Raw genomic sequence first — 22566 nt, 5'->3', positions numbered from 1 at the left:
GATTCGTGGCGGTTGAGAGCTCGTGGGAGCGGCACCATCTCACACGTGCTGCAGCTGGCTGGGAGATGGATGGTCTCTGGAGGAGAGAGAGCCCAGCCATGTGGAGCCTGTTACCATGTCGCAGACACCAGGCCCAGCTACAGATGCTTAGAGGTCCCACATGGCAAAAAAATGATATGCTCACGGACCTTCAAATGTGTGGGAAATGTTTCCACCCCTAGATTTTTCACCAGGTTAGAGGAGATCAGCCTAAAATAGCATTCACTACGATGAGAGATATTGTCCAGCATCAGCTAATGGGTTAAAGTGAGGTTTGAGGAAGCGGCTGCTTGAGGAGTAGAGTACAGTGTGTTTGGTACATTGTTATAGAGTATACACCGCTTACGTTTTCTGCGTCATCCGTTTCTTGTATGTGTGTGTGTGTGTGTGTTTTGGGTCAGACATCTGCTGGCCATATATCACAGTGCACTCCTTTAAATCTTTCAACACAGATGAATTTTGAGTCATCAGCGGCAGAGTTTCGACACTTTTTTGATCCCTGTGCCCACAGGAGTGAACGCTGATGTCATAAGATGAAACAGGTGTCTGTGGTGCTCCAGCTATGCCTCTCTCTTTTTTACTCTGTCTCTCATACTCACTCTTTCACTTTTCCTGCACTTACCTAGCTTAGCTAGAGCCAGTCCTGAAAAAAATAATTCATTTTCTTTTCATGTGTGTGTGTGTGTGTGTGTGTGTGTGTGTGTGTGTGTGTGTGTGTGTGTGTGTGTGTGTGTGTGTGTGTGTGTGTGTGTGTGCGCGTGCTTTCTCTCCTCTGGCTGCATGTGGCTCAGGTTACAGATGGGGCTGGCCATGGTAGCAGTAGTGGCCCTTTGTAGTGGCTTGGGGGCGTGCCGAGCCAGGGTCTTGCCCCATCTGTTTTGTTGCACAGATGTGCCTTAGCGCAGCTGCAGTCCCAGGAGCACCAAGCCCAAACACTATGGCTAATGGCTACCTAAACACAAGGGTGGGCTAAACAATTTACCTTCCAGATTATCAGTGACGCGTTGGCTGTATATGTTTTGCGCGGGCGTGCAATTTAGGAGAACGTCTAAATCTCAGTCTCGAAGTTATTCATCCAGAAAATAAGCCCATGCAAGTAGAACATAGTGTGTTCTCCACCAGTCCCCCACAGTACTTCCAAGTGTACCCGGAGCTCGAAGTGTTATGGTCACATTATTCCTCCAGCGTGGCATTTCCTTACCCCACCCTTCAACATTCCTTTATTGTGCCACCTAAACTGCCCTGACTCCTCTCTGTTCCCTTCCTCCTGTTTGGGAAAAAGGAAGCCTTCCCCTATATGCTACCCCATATCCGTTCAGGAAAAAAGACCTGCCAAGTATTGTGAATTTTCCTCGCTCCTCCTTCTGCAGTGGTGGCTTTATGCACCCCTTAAGAGGTTTCCCTCAAGAATGTTGGTTCTCCTCTGCTTTTCGTACAGGTTGTTGCCCGTGCAAGTGTTTTTAGCTGCTTTACGGCTGCACCCTCCCCGTGTGACACAAACAGGCTGCCGTCTCGTTCTGCAGCATGAATCAGCATGGTAGAGAAGGAGATGATTAGCTCATGGGTGGGCAAATGGTATAGCAAAGGTGAGCTGAAATCGCAACAGCTCTGAATCACACCGAGGATATTTCTCACTTGTGTGTCATGTTCGGTTACATGCCTTGTCTGGTAGGACTCATAACCTGGCAGCTGGATGAGACAACACTGACTGTAGGGTTCACTTGGTCTGTCAGTGACGGGTGCAGATGTGATGCTGCAGAGCGTTGCACTGCAAAGGGGCGGCCTTCTTGCGTACCCTGCAATTTGGATAATAGCTGTTTTGCACCAATGTTCATCTGCTATGGTTATTTCCGAGACTGCATGGTGCTCCGTGCTTTTCTTGTTTGGATATAGCTTTGTAGTTAGGCCAGACAGCGTGCTGTAGGCTAAGTGGCACAATAGGTCACATGTTATTTAATCCTTTTAATCCTCACTGATGATATGCTTAAAGGATTAAATTATGCAGATGTTCTTTAGGTATATCATTTTCAGTTGTTTGTCTTTGATCATATATTAGATTTTGTTTTGATGCAGTCCTGTCTACATACATAGCCTATTACTAAAGGTTATGAAGTATGCTCAAACAAGGCTTTTATCCAGACTTTTCCCTAACAAATAGAAAGTGGGAGCAATTTTTTCATAGTGCTCACCATATACGTAAACTATTGTTTCGGGAACAGGATAACAGTCCACACAAGACCATGTATTTGTTGTGAACAACAATGGCTCTTGTAACTCTTGAGAACTGCCTCGTGTTTTTTTTTTTAAGAATGTCGACCCTGATTCACGGCCCCAGTGGTCTACTGGGTTCCACTCGCAAATACAGGACTCAGTCCCCAAATGTCTACTATATTTACACAAACAGTGAATACCGCTTGCACTGGGTCCTCCTTTTCTAACTTATTTTTCTTGCCATCTCCTGGAGGATCCTGGAGGATCCAGGAGGCTCATCAATCTCCTCTTAGTGCTCCCGGCTTGGCGTCCACATACCGCGTTAGCCATTTGAACGTCTGGTGCGGGGACAGGGAGAGGAAAGCAGAAATGATAGGTCTGGGTTAGGTCTTCTTTACTTCCAAAATTTGTAATTTATAGCCATTGTCTCTAATTTGGCTCACACTTTGCCTAACATATGAAAATTGGTCGGAGGTTGATGTCAGAGATGGACAGTTTGTCAGGAATACTGGAGTGCACGTGATTAGTGGCTGTTTGTGCAGACTATGTGAGGTATTTTTGAGGGAGCCAACTCGTATTTTAATGGTGTTTGAGCTGGCAGTCCTGTAGTCAGTACGCAAGATGACAGAGGTATCCTCTAGAGATCCCAGCACTATATCCAGCAGGTAATTGGACACATTGGGTCAGACTTTCATATTTGATAGAAATCCAACACAACACGTTTGGCTTTTTAATAAGTTAAGGCTGTGTGTTTTGAGGCATATGGCCTTTGGAAGGGGTTTTATGTTTTGATTCACAGTCTGCACGTTGCCATAGGAAGGCAGTCTGAAGGGCCGTAGGAAGGCGTTTTACGTTTTATTTTCGACCAGTGTTCAGTCCTACTATGCATGAAAGAGCGTCCCATTGCTGCAAAATTTCAGTTTATTTTCCTCGTGCACCCAGGTTGCTGTAGCCAACTTGTCTGAATTCTTACGTTTTAATGATTAAAGATTGATACATACTATATGGTGGTGCGTATTACTCCTCACCAAAGATGGGTATTGACGTTATCAAAAGAAAATTAATCGTTTACTGTCACAGATCAATACGTACGTATTAGCCTACTGTTTGTTTGTTTGTTTTTTTTAACATTCTGTTATTAAATGTCCCGACAAGTTGATCATTAGTCGACAGTCTGCTTGCATTGTGTGCACTGTGTCTGGAACAGATGGCTTCGTGTTCTCTAGTTAATGTTCATTTTAGAGTTGAGGCTTCGCACGTTCTTCCAACTGTAAGCACATAAAGGAGCCACCGATTCGCCCTCCCATTTGCTTCTTTTATCAATATATTTGCAAATAGATTTTTCTTTTGATGTAGGTTAAATGCCCATCTGATTCTAACTGTGTGGTATATGTTTGATATCTGTTTTTTACAACGGTGTGTAGGTTTTTCATATTTTTGATCTCTCTCTCTCTGTGTGTGTGTGTGTGTGTGTGTATGTCGCGCTGAATGAGCGCGAGTTCCGAGGCGTGTTAAAAACAGTTCACTTGCTTTGCGCTCCTGCAGAGACTAGGCATGCCCTTTTGTGACGAGGTCCTGCCACAACACAGACGACTCTCACATCAGGGCTGAAAGACACCAAGAAAAGAGTAACTTAAACCCATTCTTCTGGCTAAAATGTGTGGGTGTTGGGAAACTCTGTAACTTCCATATTAAATAGAACGTCAAGTATTTTTCAATCGAGGTTTTCTACTGTAAAACATCCTCGAGAGCGTACACGAGCGCTTGTCTCTGGCAGAGTGCGAGAAAGTTCGTGCTGTTTGGGAAATCGTTGGAGATTGCTGTATTTTCACGGAGAAATTGTTTTTAATCGAGGGGATCTTAGACATGGCTATTAATTCAGGATTACAACGCCCCTTACATACGTACTGAAGAGGAGGAGAAAGTAAAATTGGACAGAGTTCAGAATCATAAAGTTCATTCTTTCGCGGATAATGCCGATGGACAGACTCATAGACATGGAGGAGAAACTACGTATCTTGGAGGACCTGAACATGATATACATTCGTCAGATTGCCCTAAGCTTACAGGTAACGATAATCATTTCGAATTATGAATGTCGACACTTGTCACTGTCTATGTCATTTTGGCTATGACTTCAGGCTATAGTTTACAGTCAAAATCTGTGATATAAATACATTTACAACAACCGAACGATATTTATAATCCATATAATACGTAGTCGCTCCAATTATTGGGTGTGAGCTCAGTGGTCTGCCCTGGCAGATGTCTGATGCGGTGAATTTGGTGCTGCACGCTAGCACTTTAGCTCCACTACCCTAAGTTATGGGACTGTGAGAATTCACTTTGATAAGATGGTAAGGTTTGTACTGCTAAGACGTAAATAAAAGGGAGATCTTAGTGTTCTTGTTTTGTTTTTTTTTGTTTTTTTTAAAGCACTGTCGTCTGCAGCTGCATCCTAAAATATAGAAGTGACCTGGGTGTATGTGTATATACTGGTGTTTTAGGAATTGTGGGCATTGTTTTTTGGGTTTGAAGGGGGGTGGGGGGGGGGGGTTAAAGTGGATTTTTGGTTTGTTTTGACTGGGAATTTTGTTCTTTTGTAATACCATTCAAAATATATTTGATCAGCCTCACTTCACTATTAAGAAACATTTAGGAGCTTCTCAGTGTGTGGTGTGTAGTGTTGCAACCTTTGCAATGAACAGTATCTGTACAAATCTTCTGCCCATGTTCTCAAATGTAATAATATGCTAATAAAAGTTTGCTGGCAAGCAATGACTATAGCAATGGCCTGAATATTGGATTTACTGATTTAGAGTGGATGGATTTTAAATAAAAGTCCTTTGCTATTTTTTGGCATCTTCATCTACTTATAAAACATCATTGGCTTTCTGTTCTGCTGCTCTGGAGCTGCTGAGTTTTAACAGTATCGACTGTCTCCCTGAAAGCATGCATGATGGCCAGCTTTGGCTTTTCCTGCTCTGCTCCATTGGGTTTTTGCATGTGAGAATACCATTGGCCTCTCACCTTTTTTCACAGCCCACACAGAGCTCACACTTCACTGCATGCTGGTGTTGCCCCAGCCTGGACACCGCACCAAGCAGCCAGCTGGTCAGTCTGTTCATCTTGCTGTCTGCAAGCACCCACTATGTGACCCTACATCTGTCTAACACTGAAGTCATCTTTTCCCAATTAGAGAAAGGACTTTAGGATGACACCCTTTGGATCAGGCAGCATTCATACTGGTGCTGGGCCCGTATTAGGTGTTTATGACAGGCTTTCAGTTTTCCTTTTTGGGTCAGAGAAGATTACAGCTTGGAAATTCGCAGCTGGCCAGTCAACTTCAATCCAGTCTTATGTGGACATATGTAGGCTTTGTATGAAAAAAATAACCTATTTAATGTCGAGTCTGGAGGAAAAGAGAAGCGTTGACATGATGGTGACCATTGCTAATGACTGGTGCTTTCTTTAAACTGACAACCAATTCCGTTGTTTACCGCTCTGTTAGCAGGGTCTGAATAAATAAAGCCAGTTAACATTTCTCCAGATATTGTGCCAGAGACTCGAGGGTTGGACATAATCATCCCTGTCATCCACATGCTCTGCCTCCACACACTGGTGGTATGAAAAGGGACTCTTTGTGCAACCTTGAGACATGTAACCCACTGCAGCCTCAGAAGAATTTTTTGCTCATACTTTGGCAGCACTATGGCCAAATGGCTATGGCCAAACAAGAAGTTTACTATCATTGACTCAGTAACTCCTTTCAAAATTCAGTCAGATGGTTTTTATTGTAGTTGGAATCCATAATTAATGCATTTAATTTGAAATTTGTCTTGTTCCTGGGAGTCTGTCTCTTTGCCTTTGTCTTTCGAAAAGGCCGGCTCTTTTGGGTATTCTGACAAAGCAAAATGAAGGATGAAATTGCACAGCCACATATTGGGCAACAAGGTAATTTACTTCTCTGTGCTGTAGAGACAAGGAGGTATGTGTGATGTAGGAAAAGTTTATCTTACCGTCCCAGCTGATCCATTCAGGGTTGAACAAGTCTCCTTCAGAATGGAGACAATGCCTTCTTGGCTCTGCCACTCTTACTGTTCTCATTTTGCCTTTGCGATACCTTTGCCTTTCCAAGAGGACGTACCATGGTGTCAGTGGCCTTTTGTTGTTGGAACGCCATAATTCCCAGACTACCAAGATGGATAATGGCAACAGGAAATGGTTGATAAGAGCGACTGTCTCCTAGTTCTCGACTCATCTGATATCTTTTCTGGTTTCCTTTGCTATATATGACCAGTCTGCGCTGTCAGAGCTCAGTGATTGCTTTTCCAAGGAATGGCGGATTTCTCTGAGCGCCTTTCCTGTCTGAAGGAATGATGCAGTGTTAAAACTGCCTTCCAGGCTATGACTGACATTATATGTAAAGGCATCGTCATCTTCATTTATTTTTGTACCTAAAAGTTCAGTGAAGGATCTAAAGGGGTAGGTTTTTCTTTCACTGGTAGATATTACATTATGTAAATATGATGCCTATACACCATTTTGGGCTTTACCTTGTGACTGGTGCACTTCCTTGTTGGTTAAAGATAGTTTGTAGTCAGTGTTTTTGTTTTTGTGATAATTTTTAATAAATTGTAATCTTTTGAGGTAGAAATATGTTGTAATATTATTATTAATGGTTTGAGTGTGTATCTGAAGGTTTATTTTGTGTGGTTAAGGGTTCATACCCATGTCCACTGCTTTTCCTTATATTGTTACAGTAGATGGCCCCAGCAGGAACCCCACCAGCTGTTTTCATTCTGTCACCATTCAGTTTGGCACCTCTTAACCCCTTAATTTAGGCAAGACACCATGCATATATGTTGAATTTCACATTTATACCATAGTATGGCTTTCTATATAGATATAAAAATCTATTTGCAGTGTTAGTTGTAAAAGCTTGGAACTGTTAGATGACCACCATCTGCTTGTGCTTCAGGCTAATGTTTTTCACAGATTTGTCATATTTCATTTGCTATGCACTGGACTTGTTTACATGGACCAGTGGACACAGGAGTCTTTCTGTAACTTCAGGGAGTGTTTACCAAATCCACTTCCCCACCCACTCATGCACACACCCACACACACACACACCCCCACATATACACCATAGGTGGATGAGATAGTTGGTCCTGTGTGTGTGCAGCTCTGCAGTCTCCCAAAGCTCTGGCTCTCTTGGTCCAGGTGGTGCAGCTGCTGCTGCTGGTGAAGCCATACTGATGAAAGACCAGATGCTGCAAAGCTCGGCCATTCCTGGTGTGGCTTGGGGAGATTAAATGTGACCTGAACCCTTTGATGCAGAAGAACGAGCATGTAAAGAAAGACAGAAACAGATAAAACTACTGGTTCATGACTGGTTCATGTCTGTCCTTAAACTACATTGAGAACACAGTCTGAAATACCTGTAGGAAGAGGCATTTTATCTCCTCTGGGCTAGTTGACCCAGTTTATGATTGGTAAAGAAATCTAATAGGCTAAATGATGTCATATTGTTAGCAGTCATTGGTGCACAATTCTCTACACATCATGTAACAGTTTTTACAGCTAGAAAGGTTGGAATGTTGTCATTGGCCTGTGACACTGGCCTGAATTGTGATCTTTAGTGGGGTCGGATTCTGTCCATGAGAGACTGAAAGACCAGATATCTCATATACCATTACAGCCTTGACCCAAACTTGCATTATATACCGCCTTTATTTTCAGATGTTCTACTAATGTTGTCTAACATACTCTGTGGTAGGGGACTGGAAATTATGCAACTTTCTTTGGATTAATCATTACTTTGATCAAATTTATAATGCGAGGTCACATAAACAATCCACCCCAGAACCTTTAGCTAATGGTTGATGTGTTTTGTAGTGATTCATTCTACGCAAAGGCTACAAAAGAACCCCTGTATCTGTGTAAACAGTATTCAGTAAGATGTGTAAATACATCACTTAGGTATGACTTTACTTGTGTAACCCCTTGATATCATAAGGAATGCCATGTTATAGTTGAACAAACTCTTTACAATGTTCATTAGGCAATTTATTTAATCATTCGGTTTTAGCAGGAGGCTTTTTCCTACTTTGTTGGTTCTGCTGGGAGATTGTTTAAGTAGCTTTACTGTGGCTTTTATGTTCACCCCAGTATGCTAAGAGAACTCTGTGGTTATCATCCGGCACGTCGTCAGGGGAGCACCTTTGGTGGCAAATGCAGCACCTGTGCAGATAGTGAGTCAAACGCTTGTTTAATTGGGCTTTTCTCCTTCCTGCTTGACTGCCTGTTTACTGGGCTGCAGCGTGAACGTGACTGCGTCTCTGTGAATGGGTTTACTCTCCCTGAGCTTCTCACTTCTGCCTGGCACTTCTTGTTCCCTGCCGGCAGGGTGGGACACTGGGAGGAGTTTTAGGGACAGGCCATTTGTAAAAGGGGAGCATTGTGCTCGTTCACCCCCCCCCCCCACCCCCCACCAGTCTTCCCTGATACCCCCTCCTCCGCCGAGCCCCTGGCCTGGGCTCTGGCGTGGTCACAACTGAGCTGAAAGGACAGTCTGTGTGCAAGAACCAGCCAAATGCTTCTATTCGAGCCAGTTTCCTTTGAAAAACACCACCCAAGAGCCTGGGCAGCGGAGGAGAGTGCTAAGCTCCCAGGAGCAGCTGGGCCCGAGCTCCCTAACCCAGGCCAGGTATGACTCCAGTTCGTCTACCTTGGGCCTTTTCAGGCTTCATACATTTACATTTATGGCATTTAGCTGATGCTTTTATCTAAAACAACTTACAATTATGACTGAGTACAATTTGAGCAGCTGAGGGTGAAGGGCCTTGCTCAGGGCCCAACAGTGGCAGCAGTGTGGCTTGAACTGTCAACCTTCACTGAGATTCCACTACCACTGGTCTTCAGTGATCTTCAAGATCTTGCTATAAGATACAGCTACAAAATTTAATCTGCATTTAAAAATTTTGGTCCACCTCAAGTTCAAGTGTGCTTGTTGCTAAGTGGCAAGCAAATGGCACCCATTTTCATACTTAATGTATTACTGCACTTTTTGTGTCAACCTGTAAATATTGTAATTTGTGACACTGCTATATGGTTAACATGTTGTTACTGTACATCAGAGTGTCAATCCGCCACAGTGTTCATGGAAAACAAACGTGCTATGCTATATTAGTGTAAGGACAGTTGACTTGTGCATACTCATAGTTAGTTGCTGTAGTAGTCACATACTGTTTATGTAAGGTGTGAGTATATGACTTGACTGTAAATCTGGAGGAACTGTTTGGCTTTCATTCGATGCGAGGCCTAATGTATTCTGACAGCGGCAAGTCAGCCGCTATTTCTGCAGAGAAAAAGCCAAAGAAAAACAAATGCAGAAGGAACAATCGACTGCCTTCCCTTCACAGGGTCTTCCTGTCAGATAAAATTAGATTTTTTGGTCCTGCCGGCTCTGCAGCAAGCCGTAGCGGGGAGGGTCCATGCACTGACCCCGGCCTTCCCCGGCATCGCAGCTTGCTTGCTTGGCTGTGTAATTGAATCTCACCTTGCGGTGCTTGTCGCTGGGCGGAGGGGGCTGGGCGAGACAGCGGGAGGGGCATCCCTGGAGCAACCTGAGAGGTGACGGCGATGGCACTGCTAGTCCCTGGAACGTCCAGGAGATGCTTGCAAACACCTCAGAGGGAACAATTGTCCATCATTGATCAGCGCCTCCTGGCTTCTCCCCAGGGCGAGGGAGATCACTGAGGCGTGCCGTCCCTGACACAACTTCGTACTCCTCATTCGAAGAGTCATGAGCTTTTCTGAGTGAACTAATGCATTCATTTCATTTATCTGACTGTGTATTTCAGCTTTGTTGTCAACAATAAAGCACAAATAAGCCAGACATTTCATGACCTGCATCTGCTGGAACGTGCACCAGTAAAAGTAATGGTGCAATGGTCTTGTCATCTCTTTTTATCTCAACGAACCTAATCGCATTATGTCATGTTATTTTTAGCCTCTGTAGATAGATTACCCATCTGTTCATCAGGCTGCAATTTATGCGCCTATTGCAAAACCCGAAACCCCTCTGTTACCCAATACCTCACCTCCCTCCGGTGGCATAGCTGTTCGGTGTACTCTGGTGCTGGAACATCTGTCAGTACCTGCGAGATGGATATGCTGCAGCCCACGCCCCGTGTCTAGCGTTATCGCTAAATGGCTCTGTTAGGTTTATCGTCACCAAAAACCCCCCACCCCCGAGTGCAAACACATTTCCACTGTGCATGCTTAAGCTGTGTCAGCCTCCATCCCCATCGACCCTGCCATTGCTGCGCAGCCCCCCTCAACCCCCCACAGACCCCAGGACCAGCTCCCAAGAGGCGGCAAGACGCGCAGCCTGTTCCTGCTTCTACCTGGTGACATCACCAGGAACGGAACGGAACATCTCGGATGGGATGATGTCAGCCACCTCTTCTGCGGTCCATTTCAGTTTTATCATCAGGGTCAAAGGGCATTTGGGCAGGGGGTTTCCAGTTAAAGCTGGCTGGGTCCTGCTTTGGGACCGACATGCGGGCGGCGTACCAGATTGCAATGTTTGGAATCCTGTGTGCAGTCCCCCTGTTGAGGATGAGGTAGTGGAATTTTAAGAACGCACTTTGGACGGGCAAACGAACCCACTGTGGAACGACCGGACAGTTCAACAGATTATGTGGTGGCTATTAAACAGAAGAAACAGGAGCTTTCATATACACTTGAGGACAGCCACTCACTGTCCAGCACGGGGAGACTCTAAAAGGTTACAGCATCCTGCGTGTCAATAAAAGTCCAGCAGGGGCACCTGGAGTCCAGGCCAGGTTGTACTGTGAAATCCATTTTTCCCTGCCGACACCTTGAACCCAGACCTTTCAGGTTTATCGCCACATGGTAAATGTGATCCAGTCACAAATCACCGCTTTGATCAAAATCAGATCTAGCAATTCGACCAAGGTTTACTGCCAAGGCAAATGACAGGGCTCAGTAATCTCGTCATTGCAAGGAAATCTTTGGCTAATCCATCTTAATGTGCTGCTGGATAATGGAGCAGGGCAGCTCTCATTGGCTAAGGATGAGTAGGCAGAGAGCTGAGCTGTCGTTGACTTCAAAGATCCTCACTCTTCCTTTGACTAAAATATTTCGCAGATTGTCATTGCCAAATGTTCACTACTGTCATGGCATGTTATGCAAGGGAGATGTAGATGGCTCGTGTAGTCATATTTAATGTTGGTATACTACTATGAGTGTAGTGTTATCGTCTGTACTTGTTCATGAGTAATTGATATTAATCAGTACACAGGTTGTCAATAATTCCCAGTATAGATTTGGGTGGATTGTTTGTTCCTATAATGCAAAAATCCATTTTCACTAAAAGCTCTTACAGAGCCCAGTGATTGAACCACTGCATTATCAGCTGCTGGGATCTGTTATGTTTGCACTATTAGCTCAGAGACTTGGCTGGCCTATATTAATTTGCCTGTGTGTGTCTGTGTGTGCGTGTGTGTGTGCGTGTGTGTGTGCAAGCTTTGATTTATTACTGCAAACATGCTTTCTCTCAAGAAATTATTAGAAATTATTAGCTACCTTCTCATGCTGCAGTTTACCTCATGAATGACGTTCACTTGTTTGGAATCATGTAAATTTTAAATCCAATTCCAAATCAGTCCAGCTTAAATTAAATTCCAAAAGCTTGGTTTACATTCTTCTTCTGAAAGATGCTTTGTATTGTAAACCTTCTTTAATAATGTTTAATGCCTTAATGTTCAACAGCTAGTTTGTAAGTAATTTGTTTTAAAGGCTTAAATGCAATCATGGCTCATGACTCAGACCATACCCAGCTGATTAGTGGCAACCCTCCCCCCTTCATTTCCTGTCTGTCTCTCACAAGGAAAGAAAAATATGGCAGTTAAGTAATTGACCGAGATACTCACAGTTATACACATCAAACAATGCAGTGGTGAAGATTGTTCTGTGACACAAATACCCGACTCCCAAAGCTGACCTGGGGAGGCAGGGCTTCTGAGAGTGATGTATATGTTAAGGTAGGAACTGAGTTCCTGAGACTTACTTCGTTAAGACAGGAAATGGGATGTTGTTTGTGTGGAGAACGGCTTGTTTTGCATGCAGCGAAGATGTAAACAGCAAAAATAATAAGTACTGATGGAGATGGGAGGAGAAGTGACATAGACTAAATGCAAATGTACATCACTGGAAGAAATTGGACATATTAGTTCTTGGTTCAATCTGTGTGCCATAAATCTAAAAAAAGACAGGGCTGCTGAACCAAACCCTGTTTCAGTGTGCAAGTCTTGATTGCACTTGGCAATTCACTGAGGTTCTGATTGCTGCAGTACTTTGCAGCTCTTGGATTCAATGGAGCCTGGAGTTTTTGCCTGACTGCCCACGGGATATGTGTTCACAATATGAGATACACAATATGAGATAACCCTATTGCTCACACACACACACACACACACACACGTAGGGCCCACATGCCTACTCAAACCACTCCTCTGCATTGTCTCTTTTTCTCTTCCTTATGCTCTGACTCCTTGCTTTTTGCTTTTATTCTTGACACTCATTTAGTCTCTGTTTCAGTCTCTTTCTCCGTGCTTCTCTCTCTCTCACCTCAGTGCACTCCCTGTCCCTCTGTCCTCACGGTCCACAGGTATGTGCAACAGTTCAAGCAGCTGTTTGCTAACAGATAATGTCACTGGAGAATGGATTCTTAGAAACCCTATACTGTACCTTGGAGGGAATGGGCTGTTTGTAGTTAGCGGTGTATGTGTGTATGTGTGTATGTGTGAGAGATTCCCAGAAACCTCACTGTTGGATTTGCTCCTCTCCACTGTTTCATCTTCTGATGTCATCTCACCACTCATGTCCATTCATTTGTCGACCCTGTGTCAGCCTCTGCTGGAAATACCTCTGTTTATCATTCATGAGCTTTCACTTCTTCCCTTTCTCTTTACTGCTCTTCTCATCCTCTCCTACACACACTCTCTCACCACGCTCACTGCTTTTTCACCTCTGTTCCCTTTCTCTCATGCTTGCCTCCACCATGGTGATGTTTCCCAGCACACGCCCAACTCTGACACACCGGTGTCCGGAGCGAGGTGCGATCGTTCTGGCGATGGGTGCCACCCAGCTCACCCTCCTTCTTATAGAATAGCACCTTCTGTTGTCGCCACCTCTCTGGCCCGTTGTCCCACGTATGCTGACCTGCCGCCGCAGTTTTTCCTGCCGGCCCGAATGGCGCCCGGCCGTTCCTCCTGTGCGGCTCGCCAGGAGCGCCTTAATCCACAAGGCTGTTGGGTTCCTGGCAGTCTCCAGACTCCAGATGCTCCCTGATCAGGGGCCGGACAGGTGTCCCTGTGATTAACCCAGATCAGAGGCGACCCACGGGGCGCGCATGAGAAAGGGGGCTGACATCGGTGATATCAAAGATCTCCAGTAATCACCGGACATCTGTCAGACGTTATGAAGCGGCGTTTTCATGAGAACCCATCCCCTAAAGTAACGGGATAATAGTTAGTCTTTGATTATCTGTCCTTTTATTTGTTTTTTTAATCTGTTTTTAAGCATTGACTGCTTTTTTTCATTTTTATTTACTTGGACTAAAAAGGAAAATAATACCAACGCCTGCATTTATGTCACTTCTCTTAAGTTCCCATTAAACTATCGCTGAGTACATTCATACAAACGTAGTAGCAGGTTGTTTTACGCGGAAGGACATTAACTGAATCTAAAGTAATATGTAGAAAATCCTGTACAGATTCGGTGAAATGTCAGTTGCATTGTTTATTCTATGATCAGTAACATTAAATGAATGTTTCATGTTCGTTAATGGCAGGCGAGGAATGGCACTGACCGGCACACCAAATAAGAGATCGTTCACTCAGCAGCAGCACGTGTGTCCCGAGCACTCTCCTCTATTGTCAGCCCGGCGATGTGATATCGTAGCGGTACCGTGAGCAAAGGAGAGCGAGGAGCACCTCCGCTCGGGACAGCATTACAGCGAAACGGGTTGGAGCGCAAGCTCCGCAAACCTCGGCTCTGACGTTGTTCGAAAGATGACAGCGTGTCCGTTTGTCATTGCATATGGTTACACGTCAAATGACATTAAAACAACTTAGTGTTTACTTGTGGCACGGTACTACTCGGGACCCGAAATAGACCAGATCCCATGCATCCCAACACACGCCTCCTCGCCCGCTACGCTGGTTGGTTCGCCGCTTGATCTCGCCCCCCCCCCGGCGGTGGAGAGCGACTCGGAACGGCTAGCGATGACAGCTGCGATCTGCGGCTTGACTAAGTGACCCTTTCCCAATCCAGTCCTGACCGAGCCAGCATTGCGACACTGCCACCCCACTCGTGTATCCCCGACCGTTTCTCCGGCGTTTACCGTCGTTCGCACGTACCTTTCGGTGACTCAGGCTCGGAGTGAAGGAATTTCGGAGTTGTTTCAATGGAGACCGGGGGGGTGTGGAGCTGTGGGTAGTGTTGCGCAAGCCGAGGGATTTCGGAGTTTGTGTTTCCTCGGAGCGAGACCTCTACCAGCATGAATAACTCGGAGAATGAGCGAGTAAGTTGGACATCATTTAAACGCGTTTCATAATTCATTCACCTTAACGACGAAGTTAAAATAATTTGTTACTGTAATACTTATGTAGTTATGCTCTAGTCGTTTGACTGCATGTTAGGAAGCTGTGCAAAATGAATGCTGAATTTGTTTAGATTAAAACAGCGAGATTACGCTGGGTTGTTAGCGATGGGCTGTGGGCAGCGCAATGTTTAAGATCGGGTCATTGAGCATTCCGTCGCGCGCGTGCTGCATGGTTGCGTGCAGGTGCTTCTATACAGCAAGGACGGGCATCCACACGCACACGATGAGAGATGTGATGTGATTTGTATGCAGCCGATGAGAAGCAAAGGCCACCGTGTTGTGGCGCTTGTGTTATTAGGCTGTGTGGCGTTATTAGGCTGTGTAACTTGTCTGGAAAACAACACTTTAGCTTGAGGAACGGAATAAACACGTGCTCCTGTGTGTGTTGATTTTTGAAATTCCATTTGGTACCTGAGGTTCAAAATATTCCACAAACGTCTCACCTTGTTCATGTGTGTATAACAGAAGGCACTGCAGACAACGAGGTGGCCGTACATCCTGTCTAATCAATCCATTACTACTTTTTATCTAAGCTCCACTCTGTCCATTTCCAGAACAAATCATCATAGGCTGACTAATGTTGCTTAAAAGCATGTTTACTAATCAAATTATGCTGTAAGCAAATCATATTGATTATGAAATATTTCTCTGCCCTGTCTTGTATGCCATTGCAACATAGGACGGGAACATCCTTCCCATTTGCTTAACTGTCAATACAGACACTGTCAATATGCAGTGAAAAAATGTCATAGCGACACTGTTCATGCCGTTTTGACAGTGCTGGCATGAAAAAAAAATATTCTTACAGAAACACGTGTGCCCTTTCTTCTTTCTTTCTTTTGTAAAGGATTACCTTTTTTTTGTCAGGGGCATCACTAAAAAAGGCTGATGCATATAGCATACAAGTGACTGGGTAAATGCATCAGAACTCATGACTCGGAGAGATTTACAGTCTGTATCATACACTGCTTAGGTTTCACCCTTTAATAAATAAATGTACAGAAGCACTCACAACAGCCACAATACTGGGAACAGGAAGTTAGAACTAATACTTATATACCTATATAACTATATATAATAACTATATACTCTTAAGTCTTTTCTAAACCATAGTTAGTTTTTTTTTTCTCTTTTGGTTTGTTTGCAAACAGACAGTAGGTCCACATGCATGAGGCTGTTGGAGTCAGATTTGCAAAAACAAAAAGAAAAGACCAGAAGCCACCAGTACGGCCAGAGGGAGACTGCTCTTCAGCCTTTCAGTGTTTTCAAACTGTCTTCCAATCGATTTGACTGCCGCAGTTCGCCTTTCATCCTGGACGCAAGATAAATTAGTTCGATGGGCCGCTTATCCCAGACTGTTTGGCAGCTTCCGTGACGTGTGGCCTTGGTCCCAGGCCCGACGGCCGCCCTGCACTTGCAGAAGCGTTATCCGCTTCTGTTCCAGCTTCCTTCAGCGGAATCGATACCCACGTGGAGAGATCTGCATGAGGAGTGGAGGAAATGCAGCCTCTCTGCTCCTGAACACCTTTGCTGACTGCGGGTAATGCACAGTGTCTGCTTGCAAATGGCTGCACAGTGTTAATGCCCCATCTGACTTTGTGTTTAAGATTTTCAAAATAGAAAACTATTGGCCATGCACAAGAGGACAGCTTGTGCCTTGGTGTCTCATTGTCTAGACAGTGTGAATTGAGATGGCAGATGAAATGGCAGGCATTATCAGGACTGGAATTGTGCAGTGTGTCGTAGCGGGATTCTGCACAGCCCGGGAGTCAGGTCCCACCGGGCCGGTCCTGATTCGACTGGCCACATGGCTGCAGTCAGCAGGGGTGTCCCAGAACAGGCCTACAGCAGCACAGCAGCGCCATGTTCAAAAGAAACACACAAAACAAGATCTCACACTGCCCCCTCCCCACCAGCTGTGTGTCCCAATCACATGATTCGGCCTGCCCTGACTGCATGTCCGGAGACCTCTGCCTGGCCGGTCGAGCCTGTTTGCCAAGGAGCTTCCTTGTGTATTTCTAACCCAGATGGTACACTTTATCTCTGTGCAGTACGGATATGGCGAGCTGTAATGTGGAGCTAGCTCAGCAAGGGTGTGTGTGTGCGAAAGAGAGTTAGAGAGAGGTAGAGAGAGTCAGAGAGGTGGAGAGAGAGTCAGAGAGAGACAGAGTCAGAGAGGCAGAGAGTCTGAGAGAGGCAGAGAGCGGTTCTTTGTCGGAGACTCCAGGCCTGTCATTCTGTATCCTGAGACCGTCAAGATGGAGAACTGCCTTCATCAAGTGCCGCAAGATAATCAGCTCCTGCCTCACAGCAGCTGGCCATATGGAAGGGTGTGTGTGTGTGTTTGTGTATGTGGGGGGTGAGAGAGAGTGTTTGTGCGTGTCAGAGACAGTGAGTCAGATTGAGAAGTGTCACAGTTTCACAGGCCTGCAGAGCGATGTACTAGATTAGATGGCTAAAATTGGTAAAGGGCTTATACTTCAGTTTGTTTGAAATATGTATTTGTGGGTGTGTGTGTATGCGTATGTGTTTACACCCTCGAGCTAAGGAGGGCAGTGGAGGGGGGAGGTAAGCCACCTACTCCTCCCTGATTGGTGAACTCTCGCATAAGCCATTTATACATGGCAAGCAACCCCCATCTCTTATGATGCCTTCAACTGTACATGCATCCTACATTCTGAGTGACTCATTATGGTCTATAGTCCCATGTGCTCATCTCTCTCACTATCTGTCTCTCTCTCAGCCCCTATTCCTCTTAGTCTCTCAAACCAGTCCAGTGGCATGAGTGCAGTAGTGGGTTCATTAAGAGGTCTAAAGCCTTCGTATATCCAAGAATGCAGCTGTGTATGAGAGAGGTCAGCCCTCCATTCTCTCACACACACACACACACACTCACACACACACACACACACACACACACACACACACTTTCTTACACAGTCCCCAAGTCATTGAGCAATGTCCTAGTGTGTGTCCAAAGATATTTGCCCTTCCACAGCTCATGCTGGAACATCGTTTAGTGCACCAGAAATAACGGACTTGTGCTCCAGCTTACGAATCCAAGATGAAAACCTTCAGGCCGTTAGCAATCGATATTAATATCATCAGCAGCTGCAGTTTCTACTCCCTGGGTGCACAGGCCCTGTGTGTGTGTGTGTGTGTGTGTGTGTGTGTGTGTGTGTGTGTGTGTGTGTGTGTGTGTGTGTGTGTGTGTGTGTGTGTGTGTGTGTGTGTGTGTTTGTGTGTGTGTGCATGTGTGTTCCATGCAATTCTGATAGGAGGAGGCAACGTGTGCACTTTCAGAGCTGCATGTTGGCTGCGTGTTTAGGTGTGTGTGGGTAGTGCTTTAGTGCTTTGTTTAGTCAGACATTTCTTTGAGTTTGTATAAACGATAGATTGTGACAGGGGGATGGGGGGTGCTTCAGGATTTAAGCCTCATGGATCCAAACACGCCACGCAGTTTCAAACCTTCGTTCACACTCTGACGCTCCACTGGTCCTCTCCTGCCTCTGTCCCGTGAGGCTGATGTGCTGGGTGTAATGTCCCTGCAGCACATGGCGCTGGTTACCCCGTCTGGACAGTTGAATGGACTGCTGTGGCAGCTCCGTGGCTCTGCCTATCTGGAGAGACTGACAGGAGTGTCTCCACATCACTACTTGTTTGGTTTACCTTGCCCGTTTGACTGGGGAGGAAGTGTTTTTAGAAGGAGGGCCATTATTGCGCACCTCTCACCTGAATATAGGATATGAATGACTAAGGCAAGTTTCCAGTGAAATAAATAAACGTGCATGCTGACTTTAACAGTGCATCCTTATCTCCGTTTATGGGCAGGATAAAAAGGGAAGCTGTTGTGGTTTGACTTTGGGGTCTGATTCAGTTACTTAAATAGATACACACACACACACACACACACACACACACACACATTCACACAGACGAAGGCCAGTAGACCAATCCTCTTCTTTTGTGGGCCGTGTTTTCCCCAGTGCCATCTCTGAATGTGGTTGGCTTACCAAAATAATGTGTTAATAGAACACTTCTCCACAGTAGTAACTTTCCTGAATGGCTTGTATCTCTCTGAAAATCCCTCTCTCTATTCTTCTTCCTCTGACTCTTCTTCATATTTATCCCCCCCCCCCCCCCACACACACACACACACACACACTTTTTTCCCCCCTGCCTAGCTTTTTCATTCTCCATTTGACAGCAAATACACTTTGCGGATTATAGATGTGTTCTCACTGTCCTGGTGTGTAGTCGTTCCTCCCTTTCCTCTGTTTTCTCAGAGGTGTCCTTTAAGCTTTTTGACTTTTTTTTTTGCTCCTCCACTCCTATGTCGCACCTTTTTTCCACTGCTGGCCTCTTTTTTCCCTTGACTCTCTACAGCCCCCCCACCCCCCACCCCCACCCCCGCCCCACCCACTTTGTGTCGTTCTGAGCATGCATGAGTGAAATAAAGGCTGCAGCTGCACAAGTCAGTTTGTGTGAGTGTGTGTGTGTGTGTGTAATCTGTTGAGCCCGCCTGTTTGTCTGTCCCAGGGTGTGAGTGCATAACCGCATGAGGCTGTGAGAAGTCTGTTTTGGCTTGGGTCACGTGCAGGGATTGTGTTTGTGTGTGTTCATGTGTGTGCGTGTGCATGCGTATCTGCACTCTTATGGCATCGTGAGTATTTTCCTGTAAACGAGTTCAGTGCTGGGCATAGAAGTGCCCTCCCTGACCTCTCTGTAGCTGCCACAAGCGCACTCACTCTGCTGCCACTATCACTATCACTCCGCTAACGCTATCACTCTCACACCACTGCCACTATCAATCTCACTCTGCTGCCTTTATCACTCTCATACTGCTGCCTCTATCACTCTCATATTGCTGCTGCTATCACTCTCACACCACTGCGACTATCAATCTCACTCTGCTGCCTTTATCACTCTCATACTGCTGCCTCTATCACTCTCATATTGCTGCTGCTATCACTCTCACACCACTGCCACTATCAATCTCACTCTGCTGCCTTTATCACTCTCATACTGCTGCCTCTATCACTCTCATATTGCTGCTGCTATCACTCTCACACCACTGCCACTATCAATCTCACTCTGCTGCCTTTATCACTCTCATACTGCTGCCTCTATCACTCTCATATTGCTGCTGCTATCACTCTCACACCGCTGCCACTATCACTGTCATATTGCTGCCCTAAACCATGGTCTACAAAGCACACCGAGAAAATGCAAGAGAATGAAGCGATGAGAGAGAGAGAGGGAGGAAAGCGGAAACACTGCAGCCTCGATGGCTTTTTTTCCCCTCGCACATCAGAAGCGGTTATACGCACAGCCGAACCTCCTCCCCTGGCTCTGTGCCGCCTACTTCCACTTAATGCTAACCCTTTTAGTTTTGCCTCGTGGTAAATGGCTGTGGAAGTTGCAGCTAATTTACGTTTGGCCGGGAATCGTGGCAGCGTGGAGTGTTTGATGGGGAGAGGCAAAGCACTTCATTAACGGCTCGCGGGGTCCATTGTCGGCAGCAGGTCGAGTGGGAGCAATGAGGCGGCTAATCCAAAACTGCAGACCCGCGCTTTAATACACACACAAAAGCTCACAAACAGTAACAAACACCTGCTTGTCATGCATCTACCTCTTTCTCTGAACTATTTGTGACTCTCATGGTGGTTCATGTTAGTATCCTGTGAACATGTAAGATGCATATGCTTAGTGGGTGCACGGGCAAAAACTGAAGGTCTCATTTTAAAAATCTTATGCCTTTTCCTGAAAGAATCACAGTTTGATTACACCTTTTGTTTACCTCTCAAGGTGTGACTATAAGCATAAGCCACCCAGCCGTCCTGGCCTGTGTCCCAGGTGTGTAACGGAGTGACGGAAGCAGCCGCAGTGCGGCGCAGTTCTCCTCGGCAGCACATTGAGTAGGCATGTGGAGATAAAGCAGGCGTGACTGGCCTCTCCCCCACCCTCGGTCAGCCACCCTTATCTCCACACAGTCAATAAAGCTTAATCGGACTAAAGCACCAGAGCATCGCACTGCTGCGGGTGTGCGCGCGCGCGTGTGTGTGTGTGTGTGTGTGTGTGTGTGTGTGTGTGGAAGGCAGCCAGAAGGGTTGATGTTCGAAATTCTTACAAAATCACAAGCTTTCTAGAATCGCCACTGCAGTGAGTCTGTGGCCCTGTGCTTATTCGCTGAGTCATGTCTTAGATTAATCAGAACCTTATAGGCCATTTAACACAGAGAATGAAATGACCTAGCAGGGGAAGGCTACACAGTGTTAACACTGACTACACAGTATTAATGTTGGCTACACAGTATTAACGTTAGCTACACAGTATTAACGTTAGCTACACAGTGTTAACGTTAGCTACACAGTAGTAGCGTTGGCTACACAGATGCATGGCACAGGATTCGCCGCCGAGGCTGAACATCAAATGACCTTTAGAACACTGAAAGTACTTTCTTCAACCTCAGCCTCGAGCTCGTCACCGTTATCTCACACGCGGTCCTACAGGATGCCGATTCGTCTCCTTTTCTTTCCGCTCGGACATCACCCGGGCCGAGACGGTTTAATGAAATGTCATTTTAAACCAAGCTTGACCTGAGCCACACAAAAGAATGTTGATGAAGTGGCACTCAGTGGTACACGTCGGGATGGTTTGATTTATGATCTGATACAGGATAGGACTAGGTTTCTGCGCTGGCTGTGGCTTTATTGAAATTCCTACTGTGTAGGGTCCCACAGTGTGACTTTTACAGTTGTGGAGGAAAGTAAACGTAATCTATAAGACACCAGCATAACCCTTCCATATAATGCCGATTTAATTCCGTCTGCAATGGGGTTGCTTACATGGGAGCGCACTGAGAATCGGGATAGGGGGTGTGTTACAGATGCACGCATTGGCATTGGAGTGCAGAGCCCTCCCCTCACCCCGAGGGATGAACCCTGGTGTGTGTGTGTGTTTCGGGATGAGGGTGATTTATGTGACACTTCTTTATACCCCACATCGTATTGCAAAGACAAAAGTTGGGCAGGACTTGCTATATGCAGCGTAGCAGAAACTCCAAATAAACACCATTTTAGGCAATAACTGAAAGAACAATGGATCTGGTCTCCCCCAAATAAATCCCTTTTGATCCATGTTTTAGCGTGTTTGACTCTTCTCCAAGTTGAGCAACGCTGGATCCTGATTTAATCTAGCTTTGTTTTGCAACATTGCTTTATAACATTGCTGGATATTTGCCAGTCTTTGGACGATTAGAACGCTTGCATATAGTCCATTATAACCCTGGATTACTTGTACACACCCCGTGTAAAGGACTGTGGACTTTGGCTTTGTTGTTTTCTGTTTTTCAGCTGAATTAGGGAGGGTATGCCAGCTTCGTCACAATCATGTGTTTGTCCTTACAACAGTGCTACACAATGTAATAGTGCTGTGTGAGTACAATAGCCATTCTGTAAGGCCCCACCGTCACACGCATTTCCTTAGTCAGACTCCCGGAGTCTGGTCGTTAATGGCCTTCAGGAAATGGCTCGCTCGTCGACGTCTCTTTTACAACGACACTGGAACCGTGAATCCCTGGTGCCGGCCGCCCCGTGCGGCCCTGTCACTCAACC

General features: G+C 45.7%; 1 protein-coding gene and 1 long non-coding RNA gene across 7 annotated transcripts in view; one reads left to right on the top strand and one right to left on the bottom strand.

Moving 5' to 3' along the window:
* Positions 1-22566, top strand: part of rtkna (rhotekin a) — a 45829-nt gene that overhangs the window by 8369 nt on the left and 14894 nt on the right. For 2 of the 6 annotated variants that reach the window (XM_035529773.1, XM_081714104.1), the window contains exon 1: positions 8834-8962. The exons of 2 other annotated variants lie outside the window; for them this stretch is intronic. In XM_035529773.1, the coding sequence (XP_035385666.1) occupies positions 8849-8962 (114 nt within the window). In that variant the 5' untranslated portion in view covers positions 8834-8848. Of the gene's footprint in view, positions 1-3792; positions 4320-8833; positions 8963-14618; positions 14870-22566 lie in introns of those variants that run through there. 2 more of the 6 variants (XM_035529775.2, XM_035529777.2) reach the window with 2 other exon arrangements.
* LOC145657851 (uncharacterized) lies at positions 4329-14415 on the bottom strand. The gene is made up of 3 exons (XR_014123737.1): positions 14156-14415; positions 6270-13795; positions 4329-6151 (listed from the first exon to the last, which is right to left on the bottom strand). It is a non-coding gene; the product is annotated as an uncharacterized LOC145657851 (long non-coding RNA).

Source organism: Electrophorus electricus, chromosome 5 (genome assembly GCF_041902795.1).
Source record: "Electrophorus electricus isolate QZ-2024a chromosome 5, ASM4190279v1, whole genome shotgun sequence".
Taxonomy (NCBI): Eukaryota; Metazoa; Chordata; class Actinopteri; order Gymnotiformes; family Gymnotidae; genus Electrophorus; species Electrophorus electricus.
This window is presented reverse-complemented; position numbering and strand designations above follow the sequence as displayed.